This window comes from Macaca thibetana, chromosome 12 (genome assembly GCF_024542745.1).
Source record: "Macaca thibetana thibetana isolate TM-01 chromosome 12, ASM2454274v1, whole genome shotgun sequence".
Taxonomy (NCBI): domain Eukaryota; kingdom Metazoa; phylum Chordata; class Mammalia; order Primates; family Cercopithecidae; genus Macaca; species Macaca thibetana.
Window position 1 is genome coordinate 76,970,946 of NC_065589.1, and position 20,742 is coordinate 76,991,687.

General features: G+C 34.8%; 1 protein-coding gene across 7 annotated transcripts in view; it reads left to right on the forward strand.

Annotated features, from left to right (window-relative positions):
* Positions 1-20,742, forward strand: part of TTC21B (tetratricopeptide repeat domain 21B) — a 97,162-nt gene that overhangs the window by 13,803 nt on the left and 62,617 nt on the right. For all 7 annotated transcript variants that reach the window (XR_007718447.1, XR_007718448.1, XR_007718446.1 and 4 more), the window contains 7 exons: positions 6,960-7,044; positions 8,140-8,238; positions 9,623-9,815; positions 10,250-10,347; positions 10,666-10,866; positions 15,071-15,200; positions 20,277-20,434. Coding sequence is in view for 3 of the 7 variants with exons in the window: in XM_050752886.1 (XP_050608843.1) it covers positions 6,960-7,044; positions 8,140-8,238; positions 9,623-9,815; positions 10,250-10,347; positions 10,666-10,866; positions 15,071-15,200; positions 20,277-20,434 (964 nt within the window). In the remaining 4 variants the exon portion in view is untranslated. The remainder of the gene's footprint in view (positions 1-6,959; positions 7,045-8,139; positions 8,239-9,622; positions 9,816-10,249; positions 10,348-10,665; positions 10,867-15,070; positions 15,201-20,276; positions 20,435-20,742) is intronic.

The following is a 20,742-nucleotide window of genomic DNA, read 5'->3' on the forward strand; positions in this document are numbered from 1 at the left end:
AATGATGATAATGAACTGTTGTAAAGTGTTCAGAGTGCCTGGCTCATAGGAAGTGCTATCTATTTATTCCCAGGGTAACCCTAAGAGGAAGGTACTATTAGTATTTCTGTTTTACAACTGAATAGACTAAGGTACAAAGAGGTTGAGAAGATTCTCCAAAGCCACACAGTTACTTAGTGGTGGAGTCAGGATTCAAATCCAGAGCACTCTAGTCCCAGACTGTGCTCTTACCCACTACTTGTACTAGAGGATGCAGTTTGCTTCAGCTGCACAGGATGATTATGGAAAAAGAAGGTTTCAGGGCAGGGAAGGAGTTTAGCCTTCAACATTGTAATTTCGAAATGCCTATGAGAAATCAAAGTAGAGATGGATGTATGGGCAGGCAGCTGTATGTCTGAATCTGGAGTTCTCGAGAGAGGCCTAGGCTATAGCTAATATTTTGGAGTCACTGACACATAGATGTGATTTAAAGGCATGAGATCAAGAATAAATGTATTTGAGGCACAAATCAATACTTTCTAATGGATGAATTCATGTCACTTAATACTGAAATCACAGAAAAGTAAATTTCATAGGTAATACAAATATACCTTTAAAATCAGAATGTCTTAATAGAACTTCTCATGCAAACAATAGGCAAGATCCTTTCAAGATACAAGTGAAGTATAAATTGCATAGAAAGTCACCTTTACTTCAGTGTGGATCAAGGTTTATAGTCTTAGAATCTTCAGAATAAGTGACTTGCAAGCATGTCTAACTTTCATCCATATCTGACAAAATATTAATGGCTATCTCAGGACCGAACATCTTGGTAACATCTTTGCCAAGATCATCTGTCATTTATTATGAAGAATTTCAGATTTATGTAAAAGCAGACAGAATAGCATCATGAGGTACTCTTATCTGTTTCCTGCCCCCAGCTACCATCACCACATGACTAAACCCCCGTTTGCTTCCTGGGTTTAATTTTCAGTTTGAAGCAAATTCAAAACTCTGCATCATTTCATTTGTAAATATCACAAGATGCATTGAAAAAATAGGATAATTCTTTTCCCTCTACAACATGACAATGTCATTATCACATATAAAAAATTAAAAATAGTTTTTTAATATCAAATATCCAGTGTTCAAATTACCAATAGTCTCAAATATTATGTTTTTTAAATAAATTACTTTTTAATCAGGATCCAAATAAGTCTACATATTGTGATTGGTTTATATCTTTAAAGTCTCTAGGCTCTCTCCCAGTCTCTGTAAGTTCTTTCTCACTCTTTCTTTCTCTCTCCCTTCCTATCTCTCTCCTTCCCCTCTTCCCTCTCCCTCCCTCCTTCTTCCTGCCTTCCTATTTCCCTGTTTCCCTTCTCTTTTTCTTCTTGCCTTCTTTTTAAGGTAAAGAAACCAGTGTTTTGTCCTGTAGCGTTTTCCATGATCTGGATTTTGTTGTTTGTCTGCCATGGTGTAGTACAACTTGTTGCTTTATCCTCTGTAGTTGGTGGTTGGATCTGGAGGTTTGGTTAAATTCACAGTAAGTTTTGTTGTTTTGGCAATTACTTCATGAGTGGTACTGTTGTGTTTCATCACAGTGACAGAATGTCTGCTTGTCTCTCTCTTTTTGTGGTATCAGCAGTTATTCATGCTCAATACCTAAGTGCTTGATTCTTAGGGATTATAGTAGGATTACATTTGAATTCTATCATTCTTTCTTTGTTTCTTAGCTAGAATACCTATAAAGAAAAACTTCTCATCTCCTGGTTAGTTACTGAGTGGTGTAGTTCATATAAGAAAAAATAGGATAAGGTGCTTAAGTCTTTTCCTTTATTTCCAGGTTTAAAAAAAAAAATGCCAAGAATTCCTTAGCATCCTTCATTGGTAATTGATTAGTGGCCTAGGTTTGTTTGTTTTACATGCCATGGATTTAGATGAGTGCTTCTGGACATTTCAGTCATTATAATTGTACAGTCTTATCTCTGACTATTAGGAGCTTCTTCAAATTGTTCTTAAGTCCTTTTGACGTGATCCTAGTAGTCTTTGATAGTTACTTTGCTATTTGGTATGACAAGCTGTCCAGGCTCATTTTGTGTATTACTTCCCCAAGTAGGTATCAGTCATTTGTCCAGGGCAATCTAATCTCTTTTAGTGTGAAATGATATTTGAAGGCCACAATTTGGGCACTAGTAATTTTTTGATGTATGTATCTGTCAAGATTTTTTTTTCTAGGCGCTGTGTGTGTGTGTGTGTGTGTGGTTTCTATATATTTTAAAAATATGTTTATATTTTGAGGGTGTTTTAAAAGTAAGAAATAGACTCATAATGTACTTTTAAACTTGTTTTTCTCTTTAAGAGAGTGTTCCATAGATATCATTTTATACCTATTTACATAGATACACCAAATTGTTTTTTAATAAACAGTATTTTTAGGGTACTTTTATACTCACAGCAAAATTAAACAGAAGGTACAGAGATTTCCCATACATTCCTGCCTCCACACATAGATAGTCTGCCTAATTATCAACATCTCCCACCAGAGTGGTACATTTGTTACAGTGGATGAACTTACATCATAGTCACCTAAAGTCCCATCATTTATATTACAGTTCACTTTTGGTGTTGTACATTCTAGTGGTTTGGACAAATGTGTAATCACATGTATCCACCATTATAGTATGATACAGAATATTTCTACTTCCCTAAAAATTATCTTTATTGTGTATCCACTGTATATCCCTCCATCTCCCCAACTCCTTGCAATCACTGCTCTTTTTACTGCCTTTATAGTTTTGCCTCTTCCAGAGTGTCTATAATATAGAATAATGCAATATGTAGCCTTTTCAGATTGGCTTCTTTCATTTAGTATTATGAATTTAACTTTCTTCCATGTCTTTTCATGACTTGATAACTCATTTCTTTTTAGTGCTGAATAATATTTCATTGTTTGGATGTACCATAGTTTATCCATTGAAGGACATCCTGATTGCTTCCAAATTGTGGCATTTATGAATAAAGCTACTATAACCTTGTGCAGGTTTTTGTATGGACATCAGTTTTCAACTCCTTTGGATCAAATACCAAGGAACATAATTGCTGAATCATATGGTAGGAGCATATTTAGTTTTGTAAGAAACTGCCAAACTATCTTCCAAAGATGTTATACCATATTATATTCCCACCAGCAATGAATGAGAGTTTCTCTTGCTTTAAAACATCTGCATCAGCATTTGATGTTGCCAGTGTTCTGGATTTTGGCCATTCTAATGGGTTTCTAGAGGTATCTCATTGTTATTTTAATTTTAATTTGCATTTCCCTGGTGATATGACGTGGAGCATTTTTAAATATGCTTATTTGCAGTCTGTATATCTTGTTTGGTTAGCTGTCTATTAAGGTCTTTGGCCCATCTTTTAATTGGTTGTTTGTTTTCTTATTCTTTGGATTAAAGAGTTCTCTGTATATTTTGGAAAACCATCCTTTATCAGGTATATCTTTATCTGATAAATATTTTCTCCCAGTCTGTGGCTTGTCTTTCACAGAGCAGAAATTTTTAATTTTAATGAAGTGCAGCTTATCACCTCTTTCTTTCATGAACTATGCCTTTTGTGTTGTATCTAAAATGCCATCATCAAACCATAGGCCATCAGATTTTCTCCTGTTTTATCTTCTAGGAATTTTATAGTTTTATGTTTTACATTTAGCTCTGTGATCTATTTCAGATGGATTTTTGTGAAGAAGGTGAGGTCTGTATCTATATTCCTTTTTTCCATGTGGATGTCCAGTTTTTCCAGTGCCATTTATTGAAAAGAGTGTCTTTTCTCCATTGCATTGTCCTTGCTCTTTTGTCAAAGATCAGTTTACTATCTATGTGGGTCTATTTCTGTGATTTCTACCCTGTTCCATTGACCTGTTTGTTCTTTCACCAATACCACACTACTGTCTTGATTACTGAAGCTTTATAGTAAGTTTTGAGGTCAACTAATGTCAGACTTCTAAATTTGCTCTTTTCTTTCAATAGTATGTTGTTGTTCTGGGTTTTTTCCCACTCTGTATAAACTTTAGGATCAGTTTGTCAATATCCACAAAATAACTTGCTGGGATTTTGATTGGGATTGCATTGAATGAGTTTATAGATCAAATTGGGAAGAACTAACATCTTATATTGTCTTTGCATCCATGACATGGAATCTCTCTCTCTTTATTTGGTTTTTCTTTGATTTCTTTTGTCAGAATTTTAAAATTTTCCTCATAGACATCTTGCACATATTTTGTTAGATTTATATGTACCTAAGTATTTTACTTTAAGGAGTGCTAATGTAAATGTTACTGTGTTTTTAATTTCATATACCGTTTGTTCATTGCTAGCACATAGGAAAGCAGTTGATGTTATGTATTAACCTTATAGCCTACAATCTTGCTATAATCACTTGTTGATTCCAGGAGTTTTTTAAATTGATTCTTTTAGATTTTCTACATAGATGTTCCTGTCATCTGTGAACATCTATGTATTTCTTCCTTTCCCTAATCATTTTAAAACTGAGTAGCAATCTGTGAATTGAAAACACAAATAATTTATTTAATCTCTCCCCATTGGTATACACCTAAGCTGTTTCCAATTTTTCAGTGTTCAGTATAGTGCAGTGTGCACACACGCATACACACATACCTCTTTGAACACAGGTAGGACTATATATGCAGAGAAGTTTCCCAAAGGAGAGATTGTTGAATCCAAGATACTGTATTTGTTAGGGTGGGCTAAGCTGCTACAAAAGTAGATCTAAACATATAATGATTCAGTATAATAGAAGAATGTTTTCCCATATGTAACTGTTTTAGGTAAATGTTAGAAGTGATCAGGCAACTTTGCTCCACACTGTTTTTAACAGACCTAGACTCCTTCCATCTTGCAATCCTGCCATCTCCTAAGACCTCATAACAGCTGGCAGAAAGGGAAAGATACTGTAGAGAAGTCATTCCACTTTTTATAAAAGCCCAGGCCCAAAAATTGAATGTAGTATTTTATTTCACGTTGACCACCTCTACATGCAAAGATGTCTGGGAAGTGTTGACTAGCCACATGCCCAAGCAAATAAGGAGAGAATGGATTTAAGGAGACAAATTGTAGTCTCTGCCTCAAGTATATAAATTTAAAATTTTGATAGGCACTGCCACATTGCTCTAAGAAATCATACTAATTTACACTCCTACCAGTAGTCGATTGAATGTTCCCTTACCTTATCCTCACCAATTCTGGCCATTTTCAGTGTGTGTGTGTGTGTTTTTGTTTGTTTTTTGTTTTTTTTTCTAAGCCATCTGAAACAGAGGTGTCTTATTTTTATTTTCATTTATTGTATTGAGATTGAGCAACTTTTCATATGCTAAAAGCTCTTTTCTTTGGTATATAACTGGTTCTAAATATGCTTTTTTTTTTTTAAGTGAGCCTACTCTCTCCTTTTTGATGGACTCTGATAATTTTTATCGCAAGTTCTCCATCATGGTTTTTTGTTTTTTGTTTTTGTTTTTTTGAGACAGAATCTTGCTCTGTTGCCCAGACTGGAGTGCAATGGCATTATCTTGGCTCACTGCAAGCTCGGCCTTCTGGGTTCAAGTGATTCTTATGCCTCAGCCTCCCGAGTATCTGGGATTACAGCCACCCATCGCCACGCCCTGCTAATTTTTTTGTATTTTTAGTAGAGACAGAGTTTCGCCATGTTTCTCTTATAACAGTTTTGTTGGCTCTTTTTTTTTGTTCTTGACTGTCATAATCAATTTACAAAATAATAAAAAAGAAACTGTAGAAGATTTTGGTTTGAATTACATTAAATTTGTAGTCATTTGTGGGAAAAAAATTTTTCTTAACCAAAAATGAGCATTATTATATCAGGCCGCTATTGGTGTATAGCAAACAACCACAAATGTCAGGACATATAATAATAAGTATTCTTTCCTCACATTTTTGTGGGTCATCAAGGGTCTGCTGATCTCAGGCAGGGCTTGGCTGGGGCCCTGCTTCAGTTCAGATCCAGCTGGGTGAGTGTGGCACATCATTGCAGTTTGGACTCTTGTCACCTCCGAGAGTGTTTTCCCCTGGACTCACAACAAGTGGCAGCCGCTACTCAGAGGGAATTCTTCTTATACTGATAGCAGGTGCAAGAGAACAAGCAGAAGTATGCAGTGCCTCTACAATTTAGGCTGGTACACTGCTATTCCTGCCCACATTCCATTGGCCAATATAAGAAAAATGTCCAAGTCCCTAGTCAAGAAGCAGTAGGGTACACTCCAACTTTTGTAGTTAGTTACATGGCAGAAGGCACGTACTCAAGGAGGGTTAAAAAACTGGAACCAGTAATTGTGATATGTACCACATCATCCATGATAAGAGAAGTCTAGGGCGTTACCTTTTTGGTTCAGTTCTTTTGAAAAATGTCCCTGAGTACAGTTTCATAGGAATTTTATAGCTTTTGCATGTTTCTTAAGTTTATGCTTGTTATTTTTTTCTTTTTGCTTTTTGTTCCATTTATTAATAGGATTTTTTAATGTAATATTTTCTCATTTGTTTTTATCACATAGGAATCTGTTGTTGTGAATAACATTAGTAGGTATTGTAATGTTTGACCCAGCTTTGCATTCCTGGAATTCCTGTAATAAATCAGCCTGGTTAAAGTGAATTATTCTTTTACTATGCTGTTGTATATAGTTAGCTAATACTTCATTTAGGATTGCCACAAGATTTAATGAGACTAGTATAATCTATTCATATTTCTTAAAAACATATTACAAATTAAATTCCAGAGACTTTTATTTGTTTAAATAATAAAGTTGATAAGTTTCACAAAGCAGATATCATTTTACTAATGAAAATTACTTATTTTGATCAGTGGAATAGTGAGGCAAGCAAACCAACTTTTCATGCCCTCAAATAAAAGAAAATATATAAATTTATTTTGACATTAACTAAATTGTTTTCCTGCAGGTTGCTGCTCCAAGATAGCCAAAATGTGGAAGCACTGAGAATGCAGGCACTCTACTATGTGTGTAGGGAGGGGGATATAGAGAAGGTAAGTGGCATTGTATTATTTTAGTTTCCTATATTAAAAAATATATTTCATTACACATACACACCCACATACACACACACGTGTGTGCATGTGCATATACATTAAAGCCTTGAAGTTCTCTTTTAGACTATATGTCATGGTAGTTTTTAGTTGATTATGAGACTATACCTTAACAAAGAAGTCAGCTTCTAAAATCTATTAGTAAAGCAAAAATATTATACGATTAACATTACCCTTGAAAATCCCTTAAATCATTAATTATAGTATATATGGCTTTCTGTATGAAACTCCTGTGTATGATTAATGTAACCAGTGATACTAGATATGAAAAAATATGTATGCAAAATGTAATTTATAGTATATTTACAATTTAACTGAATTTGCGAAAATTTAATGGGCTTAGGATAAAATCCCATTGTACCTTATAATAAAGTATATCTGTTTCTGTAGTAGTGAACACATTGACTATAGATTGGATCATGGAGTGCCAAACTCTAATCTGAAGGAAATAGTATTAGTATAACATGTAGTAGATTTGCATTGTGTTTAGTGTGGTTAAATTGGTTAATGTGACAGTGCCTGATAGATACTTCAGTAAATACTAGGAGTATCTTAGTAGGGGTAAATTTTCCAGGCATTGAAATTACTTGTACTAAGTACCGTAATAATTTTTTCTATTCTAGAAAATATTTTGATTATAAACCAGTCTATAGAGGCAGTTGAAGGGCTGATCTCATATAATTTGTAAATACATTATCATTTGTATTTCATTTGTGTCATGAATTAACTGTTGGAGGGGGAGCTGGGCATGTACAGTTAATGAAATATTATGGATGTCTTTGCCTATCCAAAGGTTTCCATTCAATAACAAGTATTAAAGAAACACATTCTAAAACACATTTATAATTACTGAGTTTGTTAGAACCTTAAATATGTTTTATAACATATAATCATCCATTGGAGGAGGAGGAATATATAAAAGCAAAGGTCTTTTAAAATACTAGTCGGGTTATGCTTTGTTAGCATATATGTGCATGTATTATGTTGTTTTTACTTAGTGTATTTTAAAGTTAATACCAGTTGCTTTTGTTTTAGGCTTCCACCAAGCTGGAAAACTTGGGAAATGCATTGGATGCCATGGAACCACAGAATGCTCAACTTTTCTATAACATTACACTCGCCTTCAGCAGAACTGTGAGAGTGCCTACCATGTACCAGAGCTCTGTTATCTATAGTAGAGGGCATAAAATAAGTGGAAAAGGTGGAAGCAGGGAAGAGCATATGGCCTAGAGTGCAAATATGTATTTAAATATATGACATACTCCTAAGAAAGGCAGTTTAGAGGAGATGTGGTTTCCAGCTATAAGAAGCCCTGATGGAGGCTTCGTGGAGGAAATGCCACTTATTGATCTTTTAAGCATAGCCAAGTGCCTTCCAGGCAAAGGAAATAGAAGGTGGTTTATTTTCATCAGAGCATAGATTTATGACCAGGATTGCTCTTAGCTTTTGTTTTTTAAAACTATTTTTAAAAAGTTTTAAAGTGTATAAAAGAGCATTTTGGTGGAGGAAATGGTTGGTAGCTTATTTTTTAAAAAACAATAGGAAAGAAATGTTTTTATTATAAGCTCCCAGTAAAAAGAAGGTAATCAAGAATGAAATAGAAATATACAGTAGAATCTCGAAATCAATACAAGGAATGACAATATTGAAAAGTTCATTAAACTAAGAAGGTTAAAATAATTAGCAAGCATAAAGTTGAAAGAAAAAAATAAAGGATATTAATTGTTAAATGACATGACTATACTTAATTTTCTTATTTAAAAACAAAGATATCAGATTGTGTAAACTTTAGAGGAAGAAAACTCCGTGCTATAACGAAACTTTGAATTAAGGAGGTATTTACCTTTTTCGCTTACCATAGTCCTAGACACATTATTTCAATTACTTTTTTACTAAGCTTATAAAAATTATATAAGTTGGTTCAAACATTTGAATAAGTATTTTACTATTAAAGATTGTTGTCTTGAAAAGTTATGTACTTATTCTAACAACACTGCTATTTCTTGAAATTTTTTTCAAGAAGATTCTAAGGCATGATCTTTTAAAATATTCTCACTGGTGGCATAGCTAGTGTGTAGGGGGAAAACAGATCCTAGTCCTAGTTTTTTATTCAATAAGAAAAAACATACGTATATTATACACATATACACACACACATATACACATGTAACCATAAAATAATGGTTTTCTTGTTTATAAAACAGTCATGAGACAGCTTGGAAAAGCAGTTCAAAAAAATATGTTTATGTAGTGACATCATTAGAAGTGTACTTTTCATACTAGTTATTTTGTAAAAGCATTATGTTCATTAGGATGTATAAGTTCTGATAGAATATAAACTCTTGATGCATTGTGTAGATAATAGGAAAGTTTTATTTTTCCTTAATTATTATTATTTTTTTTCTTTTTCATCACTGCTGTGAAGTACAAATAATATATATATTTAGAAAAAATAATCCTTCAGTCTTGGTAGAAATGTTTGACTTTGAAATCTTACATAATCTTTTTTTCTTTTTAGTGTGGACGTAGTCAACTCATTCTTCAAAAAATTCAAACGTTACTTGAGAAAGCTTTTAGTTTAAACCCTCAGCAATCAGAATTTGCTACAGAACTTGGATACCAAATGATTTTACAAGGAAGAGTTAAAGAGGCACTGAAGTGGTATAAGACCGCCATGACACTTGATGAGACTAGTGTGTCTGCCCTAGTTGGTATGACAACTGTTTTCATAAATATTTATAATACAGATACAAGTAACAATTGCTTTTAACTTGCCATTAGAGAAGAACACAAGTATTTTATGGTTTTCTAAACTTAAATTGTTCTCTACTGCCCAGATTCGAAAAAGTCATGTCTTTAAAAATAAAATTTTTAATTCACAAATAATATCTTGAGAGAACAGATTTATATAAGGTGGTTCCTATAAATTATGAATTCTTCAGTAAATGATTTTATAAGGTCCAAGGCTACCCATTTTATTTTTTTTTCACTGTTTTCATTTTCTTTCTTTCTGTTGTTTTTAATCTAAAATGTTAAAGTATTGTGATGGGGGAAAATGTGTTTTATTAATGTTGTCATGTTAGCTTGAAGAGTGCATGCCTGAATTGGTGTGGACTTTGACTGTCTTTCTCCTGTTTGATTTTAGGATTTATCCAATGTCAGCTGATAGAAGGGCAATTACAGGATGCAGATCAGCAGCTAGAATTTTTAAATGAAATTCAGCAGTCCATTGGAAAATCTGCGGTACAGTATTTTATTTTATCAGATGGTCGATGCTAGCTGTTTATAAAATATGAAATTATAAATCAGTCTTATTGTTTTGTAATGGCTGGAAAGCACTAGTGTACACTAATTTTAATATGTAATTGAATTTATTAATTTACCTCCATGCAAAATGAAACTTTATTCTTCTGAATGATTCTAAAAGTCTGTTCAAGCTAATACTTGAGTTTGAACAAATAATTGCGTATCAGTAGCACATTATATGCATTTGAAATCTGAGTAGAAATAAATGGCTTTATAGCTAAATGGAATAATTTATGAAAACTACTTATTTTCTAGGAATTAATCTATTTACATGCAGTTCTTGCCATGAAGAAAAATAAACGACAAGAAGAAGTTATTAATTTGTTAAATGATGTCCTGGACACTCATTTTTCACAAATTGAAGGTTTGCCTCTTGGCATACAGTATTTTGAAAAGCTAAATCCTGATTTCTTGTTGGAAATTGTTACGGAATATCTGAGCTTCTGTCCAATGCAGGTAAGTAATTATGGGACTTACTTTCAAGGATGCATTTACATGATGTTTTATGAAAGAACTTAAAAGTTTTCTTTGATGCATTAGACTATATCGGCATCTTAAAATGGTAGTATTTGTATCTATGTTAGTTGAAATTGCTTTTAATCAGACTGTTTTTAGTAATGACTGCTGTCAACTACTGAAAGTATTGGTTTGCAGATATTCATTTGTATTTCATAAAATCTTAAAATCTTCAGTTTAAAGAAATATTAAAAGTCATCTAATTCAGACACCTACATTATATTTGCATCCAGTCTGTAACATCACTGTCAAGTGCCTATCCCACATCTGGACATACTTAGAAATGAAGTTCTTATCATATAACTATGATTGTTAGCCTGTATTTCCTGTGTTAAGTCAAACTCTGCTTTTGGTTTAAAAAAAAAAAAAAAAAAAAAGGACCATTTACTGGTCCTCCTTCTGCTCCTTGGATTGACATAGAGCAAGTCCAGTTGCTTAGAGCAAGGATCATTCCTCATTCATACACAGACCTTCAGATATTGGCAATTAGTTTTCATGTTCCACTAAACAACTCCAGGTTTCCAGCCATTTATTTTTTATATGAAATAGTTTTGAGAATTCTGTTTGTGAATCTGATGATATTCTTTATTTTGTCTGTTCCTCTCATTAAGCTCACTATTCCAGATGTGGATTTGACCTGCAAGAACTAGAATAGACCTTTTCCTCCCTTATTCCGGAAGTCCCTCCAACTTTCTTTTTATAAATCACATTACATTAATTACCTCTATTGAATCAACAGTTAATTAAAAACTTTCAGTGTCTTGTTGTACCTTTGGACTCAAATGTAGGACTCTACATTTATTCTATGAAATTTTATCTTTTCAGATTCATCTCATGAAATGAATTCAGATTCATTCCATGTTATCATATCCATTCCATGTTATCATATCCATTCCATGTTATCATATTCCTTGTGGATCATGATTGTCACCTATTTTAAATGGATCTTTATTGTCATCTGTCATCTGCTTTATCTAGCTCTGCGATAACTGTTACTATAATGTTCTCTTCCAAGTTTTGAGTAGACCTGAAGATAAAACCCTATGTTGTACTACCAGAGAGTTCTTTCCAAATTGATGTGGATTTATTAGTCAGCACTCTTATTACAGATAGTAAGCAGATACAGACGTCCTAACTTTACTGTATTCAGCTCACATTCAACACAGGGATATCAGGGCAGGCACTATCAAGCATTCTATTGCTGAAAGCAAACTTCTTAGCATTCTCCCTGATCTACAGCTTTGGTAACTGTGTTAACATGGGGAATAAGGAAAATGACCTTCCCTTAGGGAACCCATACAGCCTTTTCGATTATCGTGTCCTTTTCTAGGCTTTCATTACTATTTATTTTTTAAACTTAAACCCTCAGAGAATTGTACCTGGGATTGACCTCAGACTCCCCAGTCATAATCCATTTCACTTGCTTGGAAGTTGGAATACGTTGTTTTCGGTATTAATCTAGTATTCAGGATTCATTCTACGAATGTTTATAGAGTACCTAGCACTCTACTTGGAGCTGGGGAAATACCCATGTAAAACAAACTACATTCCTTTCCCCTGAGGCATGTATTCCAGCGGGAGGAGACAGATAATATAATGAAGTCAATTGTATACTATGTTTAGAAAATGACAGGAGAAAATAATAGAGCATGGTGGGGTGATGGTGATTTTAGATACAGTGGTCAGGATAGGCCTCATGAAGAGGGTAAGATCTGAACAAAGACTTAAAAATAGGGTGTGTGTGTGTGTGTGTGTGTGTGTGTGTGTATATATATAAAACTAATATATATATATAAAATGAATAGTGTATATAACTAATAGTATGTGTGTGTATATATATGGGAGTTTATATATATACTCCTTATACACATATGGGAGTTTATTAAGGAGTATTAACTCACACGATCACATTGTCCCACAGTAGGCTGTCTGTAAGCTGGGGAGCAAAGAAGCCAGTCCTAGTCCCAAAGCTGAAGAACCTGGAGTCTGATGTTCAAGGGCAGGAAGCATCCAGCATGAGAGAAAGATGTAGACTTGGAGGCTAAGCCTGTCTAGTCTTTTCATGTTTTTCTCCCTGCTTTATATTCTGGCCATGCTGGCAGCTGATTAGACAGTGCCCACCCAAATGAGGGTGGGTCTGCCTTTCTCAGCCTATTGGCTCAAATGTTAATCTCCTTTGGCAACATCCTCACAGACACACCCAGAATCAACACTTTGCGTCCTGCAGTAAAATCAAGTTGACAGTATTAACCATCACAGAACACCTGAAAATATGGTAGAGTGTTTCGGACAATGGGAGCAGCTGGTACAGAAACCCAAAGGGACTCGAGGAGACAAATGTGGCTAGGGCAGGGTGAGGAGGAGGAGAGTAGTCAGAGATGAGGTTATCCCAAGGAGACGAGCCCAGGTAGGGCCATAGCAGTTCTTATAACTCCTTTGGCTTTAATTCTGAGTACAATGGGATACAATGGGGAGTCACCAAAAGGCTTCCAGCATGATGCAAGTCAACACTTTAACCCAGTGTTTTAATGGATTTCTCTATCAGATATGCTGAGAATAAACTGTAATAGAACAAGAAATAATGCATTAAGTGGTAGTTGGGTCTCTAGTTCAACTAGACATCCTATTTTCCTTTACCAGGAAATTCTGTTTTCCTTTACCAGCATGATAGAAAGTAATCAGCGTATGTGATTCTATTTTCATAGGGAAATATGAGAAAGGCAGAATTGTCTCTTTAGCTCTGTTCCTACTTCTTTGACCCTTTTATAGACATAGTTTTGTTTAGAATTTTAGTTGAACAAATGATATCTTAAAGATTGTCTGCATAACTATTTTTTCTATGATTGCACATTGAAATTGTTTGCAGTAAAATGATGGTTCTCAATAACTCATTCTTAGCAGGTGACAAAGAACATTACCAGAACCTCACCATCACTTACACTTTCACTATTTTTACTTAGGCTGAAAAAAATACATATTTTTAAACTATTTGCTGTGTATCTATTATTGTGCAAAGAAGCATAAAAATCTTATCTTCAAGACACATAAAAACCCTTAGGCCTATAAAAGAAGCAAAACTAAATAAGAAACTACCAGTAGAACTGTATAGGTATTATAGAGTGTTAAATTTTATTATATAGATTATATGTGAAGAATTTAAAGAAATTGAAGTATTCTAGGCAATAGTAGTCATATTCTGATTATCTTTTTGAGCGATACATTGTGTGTGTGTAAGTTGTAGCACTTTCTTGTTAGTAATAATGGCTCGTTATAGGAGTGATTTTCCATAAGAAGGCACAGTCCAGTGAAAGATCTTTATGTGTCAGGGGGCGTGGGGTGGAGAGGATCAGCCTCATATAAAGAAACAGCCGTAGTAAGGCAAAGCAGGAGGGATGAACATTTTATATTTAAATTCTGATATCACAGTACTAAACTTGTGATTGGATGACCATTGGATAAAGGTTGGTTGGGTAGACAGCCATTATAAGAATAAGAAACAGTGAAAAGAATTAAGCAGTGTTTTAATATCACTTTAATTATCATACTCATTATTAATTGAAAGGAAAACTTTGAGGGTCTAAAACATGCCAGGCTGAAGAGCGGGGAATGTAAAGGTATGAGACATTTAGTTTAATATAGTGAGCGTTCTACCTTCTGTTTACCAGTGGGGGAAATCTGAATTCTTTAAAAACTGGCTTCACAGTACTCTAGGGGATAATGAGAGTAATTGAATTGAGCAAATCACAAGGCATATCTAGAATTTGAACACTTACTGCCTTGACTGTGTCAATTCTAGCAAAAAACTCTACCTCTCAGTTATCTTTCCTTTAACAGATACATTTATCTGATAAAAGTTTTGAACAGATATACTCACTTGATATGTTATCCATTTAGTAATTGTATAATAGTTTCATAATTATTTTGCTGAATAAGAGCCATTATTTGTATTGTGTGTTCATAGATCCCAGGGAAATAAATTAGTATTAGTTAAGTCATAGTAAAGATATTAGGAAATAAGTGAAATCAAAGAAATTTTAGAAAAATATGTATAGTTTGGTTAGTTATACTAAAATTAATATATGTTTATTTTTAGCTAAATATTATTTTACACTTATAAAATGATCTGCTGATTTGTTTTGTTTAGCCTGCAAGTCCTGGGCAACCTCTTTGTCCACTTCTCAGGCGTTGTGTCTCAGTCCTGGAGACCGTAGTAAGAACTGTTCCAGGTCTTCTACAAACTGTCTTCCTAATAGCAAAAGTGAAATATTTGTCAGGTAGAGTATACCTTAAAAACTTTTAACCTTTTTATTCTGATGTTGATAAAAACAAGTGTGATTAAATTAAGCACTCTGTATATAAGAGAATAGTCACATAACATGTACATTTTGTATATGCATAGATAAGTAATTTTAATCCAAAATAGAATTGCATAACTTACTATTTAATCCTTTAAAAATTACTATAAACTTGTGTGGCTTAAGTGAATTGCTGGGAAAATGCAGTTGTACCACTTTAAAAAAAGTCTGTCAGAAATTACTGGAAACTAGCAATAAGATTTTACAGTCGTTAATCCATGGTTGTGTTTTTACTGGTATAACCAAATGCAACATTTGCCAGATTTCAGGCCCTAATGAAAAGTACTGAGTAATTCTTGTTTAGTTTCTGTGAATAGTTATGGATAGCTTAAAATAAAAATGACTCAGTTATAACCTTAGTTTTCTAAGGCACAGACAAATACATGACTTTACACATAGAAATAGACCATCATGGCAGGGCACGGTGGCTCACACCTGTAATCCCAGCACTTTGGGAGGCCAAAGCGAGCCAGCCTGGGCAACATGGTGACACCTCATCTCTACAAAAAAATACAAAAATTAGCTGGGCTTGGCAGCACGTGCCTGTAGTCCCAGCTACTCAGAAGGCTGAAGTGGGAGGATCACCTGAGCCCAGAGAGGTTGAGGCTGCAGTGAGCCAGGATCACGCCACTGCACTTCAGTGTGGGTAAGGGGAGTGAGACCCTGTCTCCAAAAAAAAAAAAGACTGAGCCTGGCGCCGTGGCTCACGCCTGTAATCCCAGCACTTTGGGAGGCAGAGGTGGGCAAATCACGAGGACGAGGTCAGGAGATCGAGACCATCTGGCTAACATGGTGAAACCCCGTCTCTACTGAAAATACAAAAAATTAGCGAGGCATAGTGGCGGGCGCCTGTAGTTCCAGCTGCTCGGGAGGCTGAGGCAGGAGAATGGCGTGAACCCGGGAGGCGGAGCTTGCAGTGAGCCGAGATCGCGCCACTGCACTCCAGCCTGGGCGACAGAACAAGACTCCGTCTCAAAAAAATAAAAATAAAATAAAAATTTAAAAAGGCCATCATATCATGCTTGTCTATATGTACCTTTGCCAACCGAATGCTATAAAAGTAAATAAAGTTTGTAAAACTGTAAGAGCAGAAACCAGCTTAAAAGGTTTTTTCATAAAGTTATTTCCTGTTATATAATGGAGTGATGAGATTGCCTTTACTGTTTCTTTGGACCTCTGTTTTCTTTATTTTTTAATTTTTTATTTCAATTTTTTATTTGTGTTGGGTACAAATAGTTTTTGGTTACATGGATGAATTGTATAGTGCTGAAGTCTGGAATTTTAGTGCACCCATCACGTGAGTACTGTACATTGTACCCAATATGAAGCTTTCTATCTCACACCCTCTTCCCATCTTGCCTCTTCTAAGTCTCCAACGTCCACTATATCATTCAGTTTGCCTTTATACCCATAGCTTAGCTACTACTTATAAGTGAGAACATAACAGTATTTGGTTTTCCATTCCTCAGTTACTTTATTTAGAGTAATGGCCTCCAGTTCCATCCAGGTTGCTATAAAACACATTATTTCTTTTTTTTTTTTTTTTTTTACGCAGCTAAGTAGTATTCTATGGTGTATATATACCACATTTTCTTTATCCACTCATCGGTTGATGGGCACTTATGTTGGTTCTATATCTTTGCAGTTATGAATTGTACTGCAATAAACATACACGTGCAGGTGACTTTTTGATATGATGACTTCTTTTCCTTTGGATAGATATCCAGTAGTGGGATTGCTGGATTGAATGGTAAATCTACTTTCTACTACTTTGAGAAATCTTCATACTATTCTCCAAAGAGGTTGTACTAATTTACATTCCCACCAGCAATGTATAAGTGTTCCCTTTGACCACATCCATGCTGTCTTTTTTTTTTTTTGCCTTTGTAATAGTGGCTGTTCTGGCTATGGTAAGGTGGTCCCTAACTATAGTTTTAATTTACATTTCCCTGATGATCAGCAATGTTGAGCATTTTTTTAAATGTTTGTTGGCCATCTGTGTATCTTCTTTTGGGAAATGTCTATTCATGTCATTTGCCCACTTTTTAATGGGATTATTTTTTTCTTGATGATTTGTTTGGATTCCTTATAGATTGTGGAAATTACAGACTTCTGTTTTAGCTATTAAAAACATTTAGATGATGTCAGAGGGTGGTTTTACCTCTAAAATATTTCAGTTGTAAGAAGTAATACTAATACCTTCTGATTGAATTATACCATTAAACCACAGGATATTTCAGCTTTTCTCCTAATTGGAAGGGGTATCACCCACTATATAATTAGACTGGGACTTTGATTCCTATAATTTATTAAGTGTTTATTTTATATTGTGAAAATTTATATGAGTAAGTCACAATCTAGTAATACTTAATCGTTAAAGTCTCTAGTCATGAAAATTTCTTATATTAATCCCATTTTTAAGAAGAACAGTCTTACATAAGAATGATACAATGGACTTTGGGGACTTAGGGGAAAGGGCAGGAAGAGAGTGAGGGAGGGATAAAAGACTGTATACATTGGATACAGTGACTGGGTGATGAGTGCACCAGAATTTCAGAAATCACCACCAAATAACTTATTCATGTAACCAAATACCGCCTGTTCCCCAAAAACCTATTGAAATAAAAAATACAATTTCTAGTAACCAAGAGTTAAAAAAAGGAAGAGCACCCTTAAATCATGTGAAATACTGCTAGCATGTGTCTAAATAGTAGCATTTTTGCTAAATTGCCAACTGAAATGACTTCTGACACCAACTAGTTGGAGTTGGGCCAAACATCACAGGTTAAGGGCACAGTCTTCCATAAAATTGCCCTCACTTCAGACACCAGCCACAGATTTGGGCACTCCTAGAGCCTCCTGTGCTTTTGACTAGCTGCAAATGTGGAGGTCCCTCAGTTTCATTCATTTACTAGAATGAATTACAGAACTCAAGAAAGCACTAGGCTTAAAATTACAGTTTTATTATAGCAACAGGATACTAACCCAAATCAGCAACAGGAAAAGATGCACAGGGTGAGGTCTGATAGGTTCCCAAATGTAAAGCTTCTGTTGTCCTCTCCCCATGGAGTCAGGAGATACCACTTCCTGACATGTCGATGTGTGATAATCAGAGTATTAGCATCCAGGGAAGCTCACCAAGGTTTGGTGTCCATAGCTTTTATTGGGATTTCATTAAGTAGACATGGATTAAATCATTGGCCATATGATTGAATTCAATCTCCAGTCCCCACCGACTGATAATGTGGCTCTAAGCTCCAACCCACTAATCACAGGGTTGGTCTTTCTGGCACAGCCAGCCCCCATTTCAAGTCTTATCTTTGGCATAAACTATCTAGGGGCGTACCATAAGTCTCCTCATTAGGATAAACTATCAGGGTCCATAAAGAGTAATACAGACATCCCTAACATGAGGGAAATTCCAAGAGTTAGAGACTCCTTCCGGGAACCCAAGACAAATGCCAGCCAAATGCTTTATTACACAGAACTCTGACAAAGACAGATACACAGGACTGAAATGTCTTTCAGTTTCACTCAAGGGAAATTGCACTGCTCTTAGAAAGAGTTGGTGTTGATCTCTGGTGACGTGGTCTATTTTCCTCAACAGTAATGACCCACTTCTCATTTTTAAATATTTAGTATCTTTCTAAATATTTTAAATATTTCAAAATATTTTAAATATATAGTTTCCTACCCTACATATCCATCTCCTCACCCTTAAAAGAAACAAAGATTCTCATTTCTGTTACTCATACAGTACTCATTTTCTTCAGTCTCTTACTTGCAAATCTTAATTCTCTATGCACTTTGTCCTGTTAGTACAACCTCTTTCTTCAAATTATCGCCTTAAGCCTTCTCCTTCCTAAGATAATTTTCACACAAATTTATTATGCCTAACTTTTCCTTTTTTTACCTGTGCAGTTTTGAGTGTTGGATTGTATCACAATAAATCAAGAATCTAGCATCGTTAATTATGCTTGACGTTTGATTGCTAAACTTTGATGCTATGTTTAGTAAGTTATTATGCTCTCTCAGCCAGTTAGTTTTCTGTTAATCCTCCATCTCTGAGAAGAATATTTTCAGTCTCAGTGCATTTCTATTACCAGTAAGTTCAGCCTTATTTTGCTGACATCAGGTGAGGTTGAGGGGCATAATTCAACAGAAAATCATTTAGGCTGTCTTCTTCCCCCATTCTCCTAGCAAGGTTGAATGGGGAGTTGTTCTACTTACATCTTCTTAAGGCCCATTTATGAGGTGACTAAGTGCAGATCAGTGTGGGTTACATCATGAGAAACTTCTAAGACTTAGAATCAATGCAATGTTTTCCTCTGAAGAGCCTCTTCTTACCACATCTATCAGCCCAAGGTCAATTCCTCGATTCCTGTCACTTTAATCTTGATTATTTCCTTCTATTTTAAGACTTCCAGATATATAACTGGCATTATTTCAGTTGGTATTTAAAGGTATTTTAAATCTATAACTCATATTTCTGAATCTCTGAAGTATATCCGTAGGCCTTTTTTGTTATTTTATGTGTAGTAGTAATAGAATTTTTGACCAAGAATGATTACTAGACTAATATGCTCTTTGTTAACGTGACACTACAAAATTCTAGCTATTTAAATGAAATGTCTTTGTTATGCATTATTTATTTTAATGAAATTATAAATAAAACCTTTTTTTTTTGGACAAGGAAAATAAAGGTCGGTTTATTGGCCTCTCAGTAACACCAGTGCTTGGCTCTCATCCTTTCCTGCTTTCCCTGGCTTGCTCATTAGGATCAAGGGCTTGCCTGACTTGCAGGTGTATTCATTCATGTGGACTAGAAGGAAGCTAACTAGTGCAGATGGAATTAAACCATGGCCTATGAACAGCAAACTTTAAGTTTACAAACACTAGGGCTCTCCGTAAACTAAACAGTCTTCTTCCTCTTGCCTCTCAGATCTCCATTTCTTAATCATTTGAATTATAACAATGCATTGTTTTTCTTATTAGGTGATATTGAAGCAGCTTTTAATAACCTTCAGCATTGCTTAGAACACAATCCCTCTTATGCCGATGCTCATCTGCTGCTAGCTCAGGTTTACTTGTCTCAAGAAAAAGTCAAATTGTGTTCTCAGTCTCTTGAACTTTGTCTGAGCTATGATTTTAAGGTAAGTATTCCAGACTGAAGTGGATAAGACATGTCACCCTCCTTGAAAGCTTACATATTCAAGTATTTTGTGTTTTAGCCTGTAGTATTTTGCTAACAGTTGCATGCTTAATGGAAAAAAAAATTGAGCTCACAAGCAGTAGGAGGAAAAATTGAGGCAACACAGGTATGGATAAAAAACTATGTGGACTTGGTGACAAACATCCTGAGGTTAATATCTGGTCTTTCACTTCTCTCTGAGCCTCAGTTTTCTTTTCTGTAAAACTCACTTACTAATACTTTGCTGTTACAATGAGAATTAAATGCAAT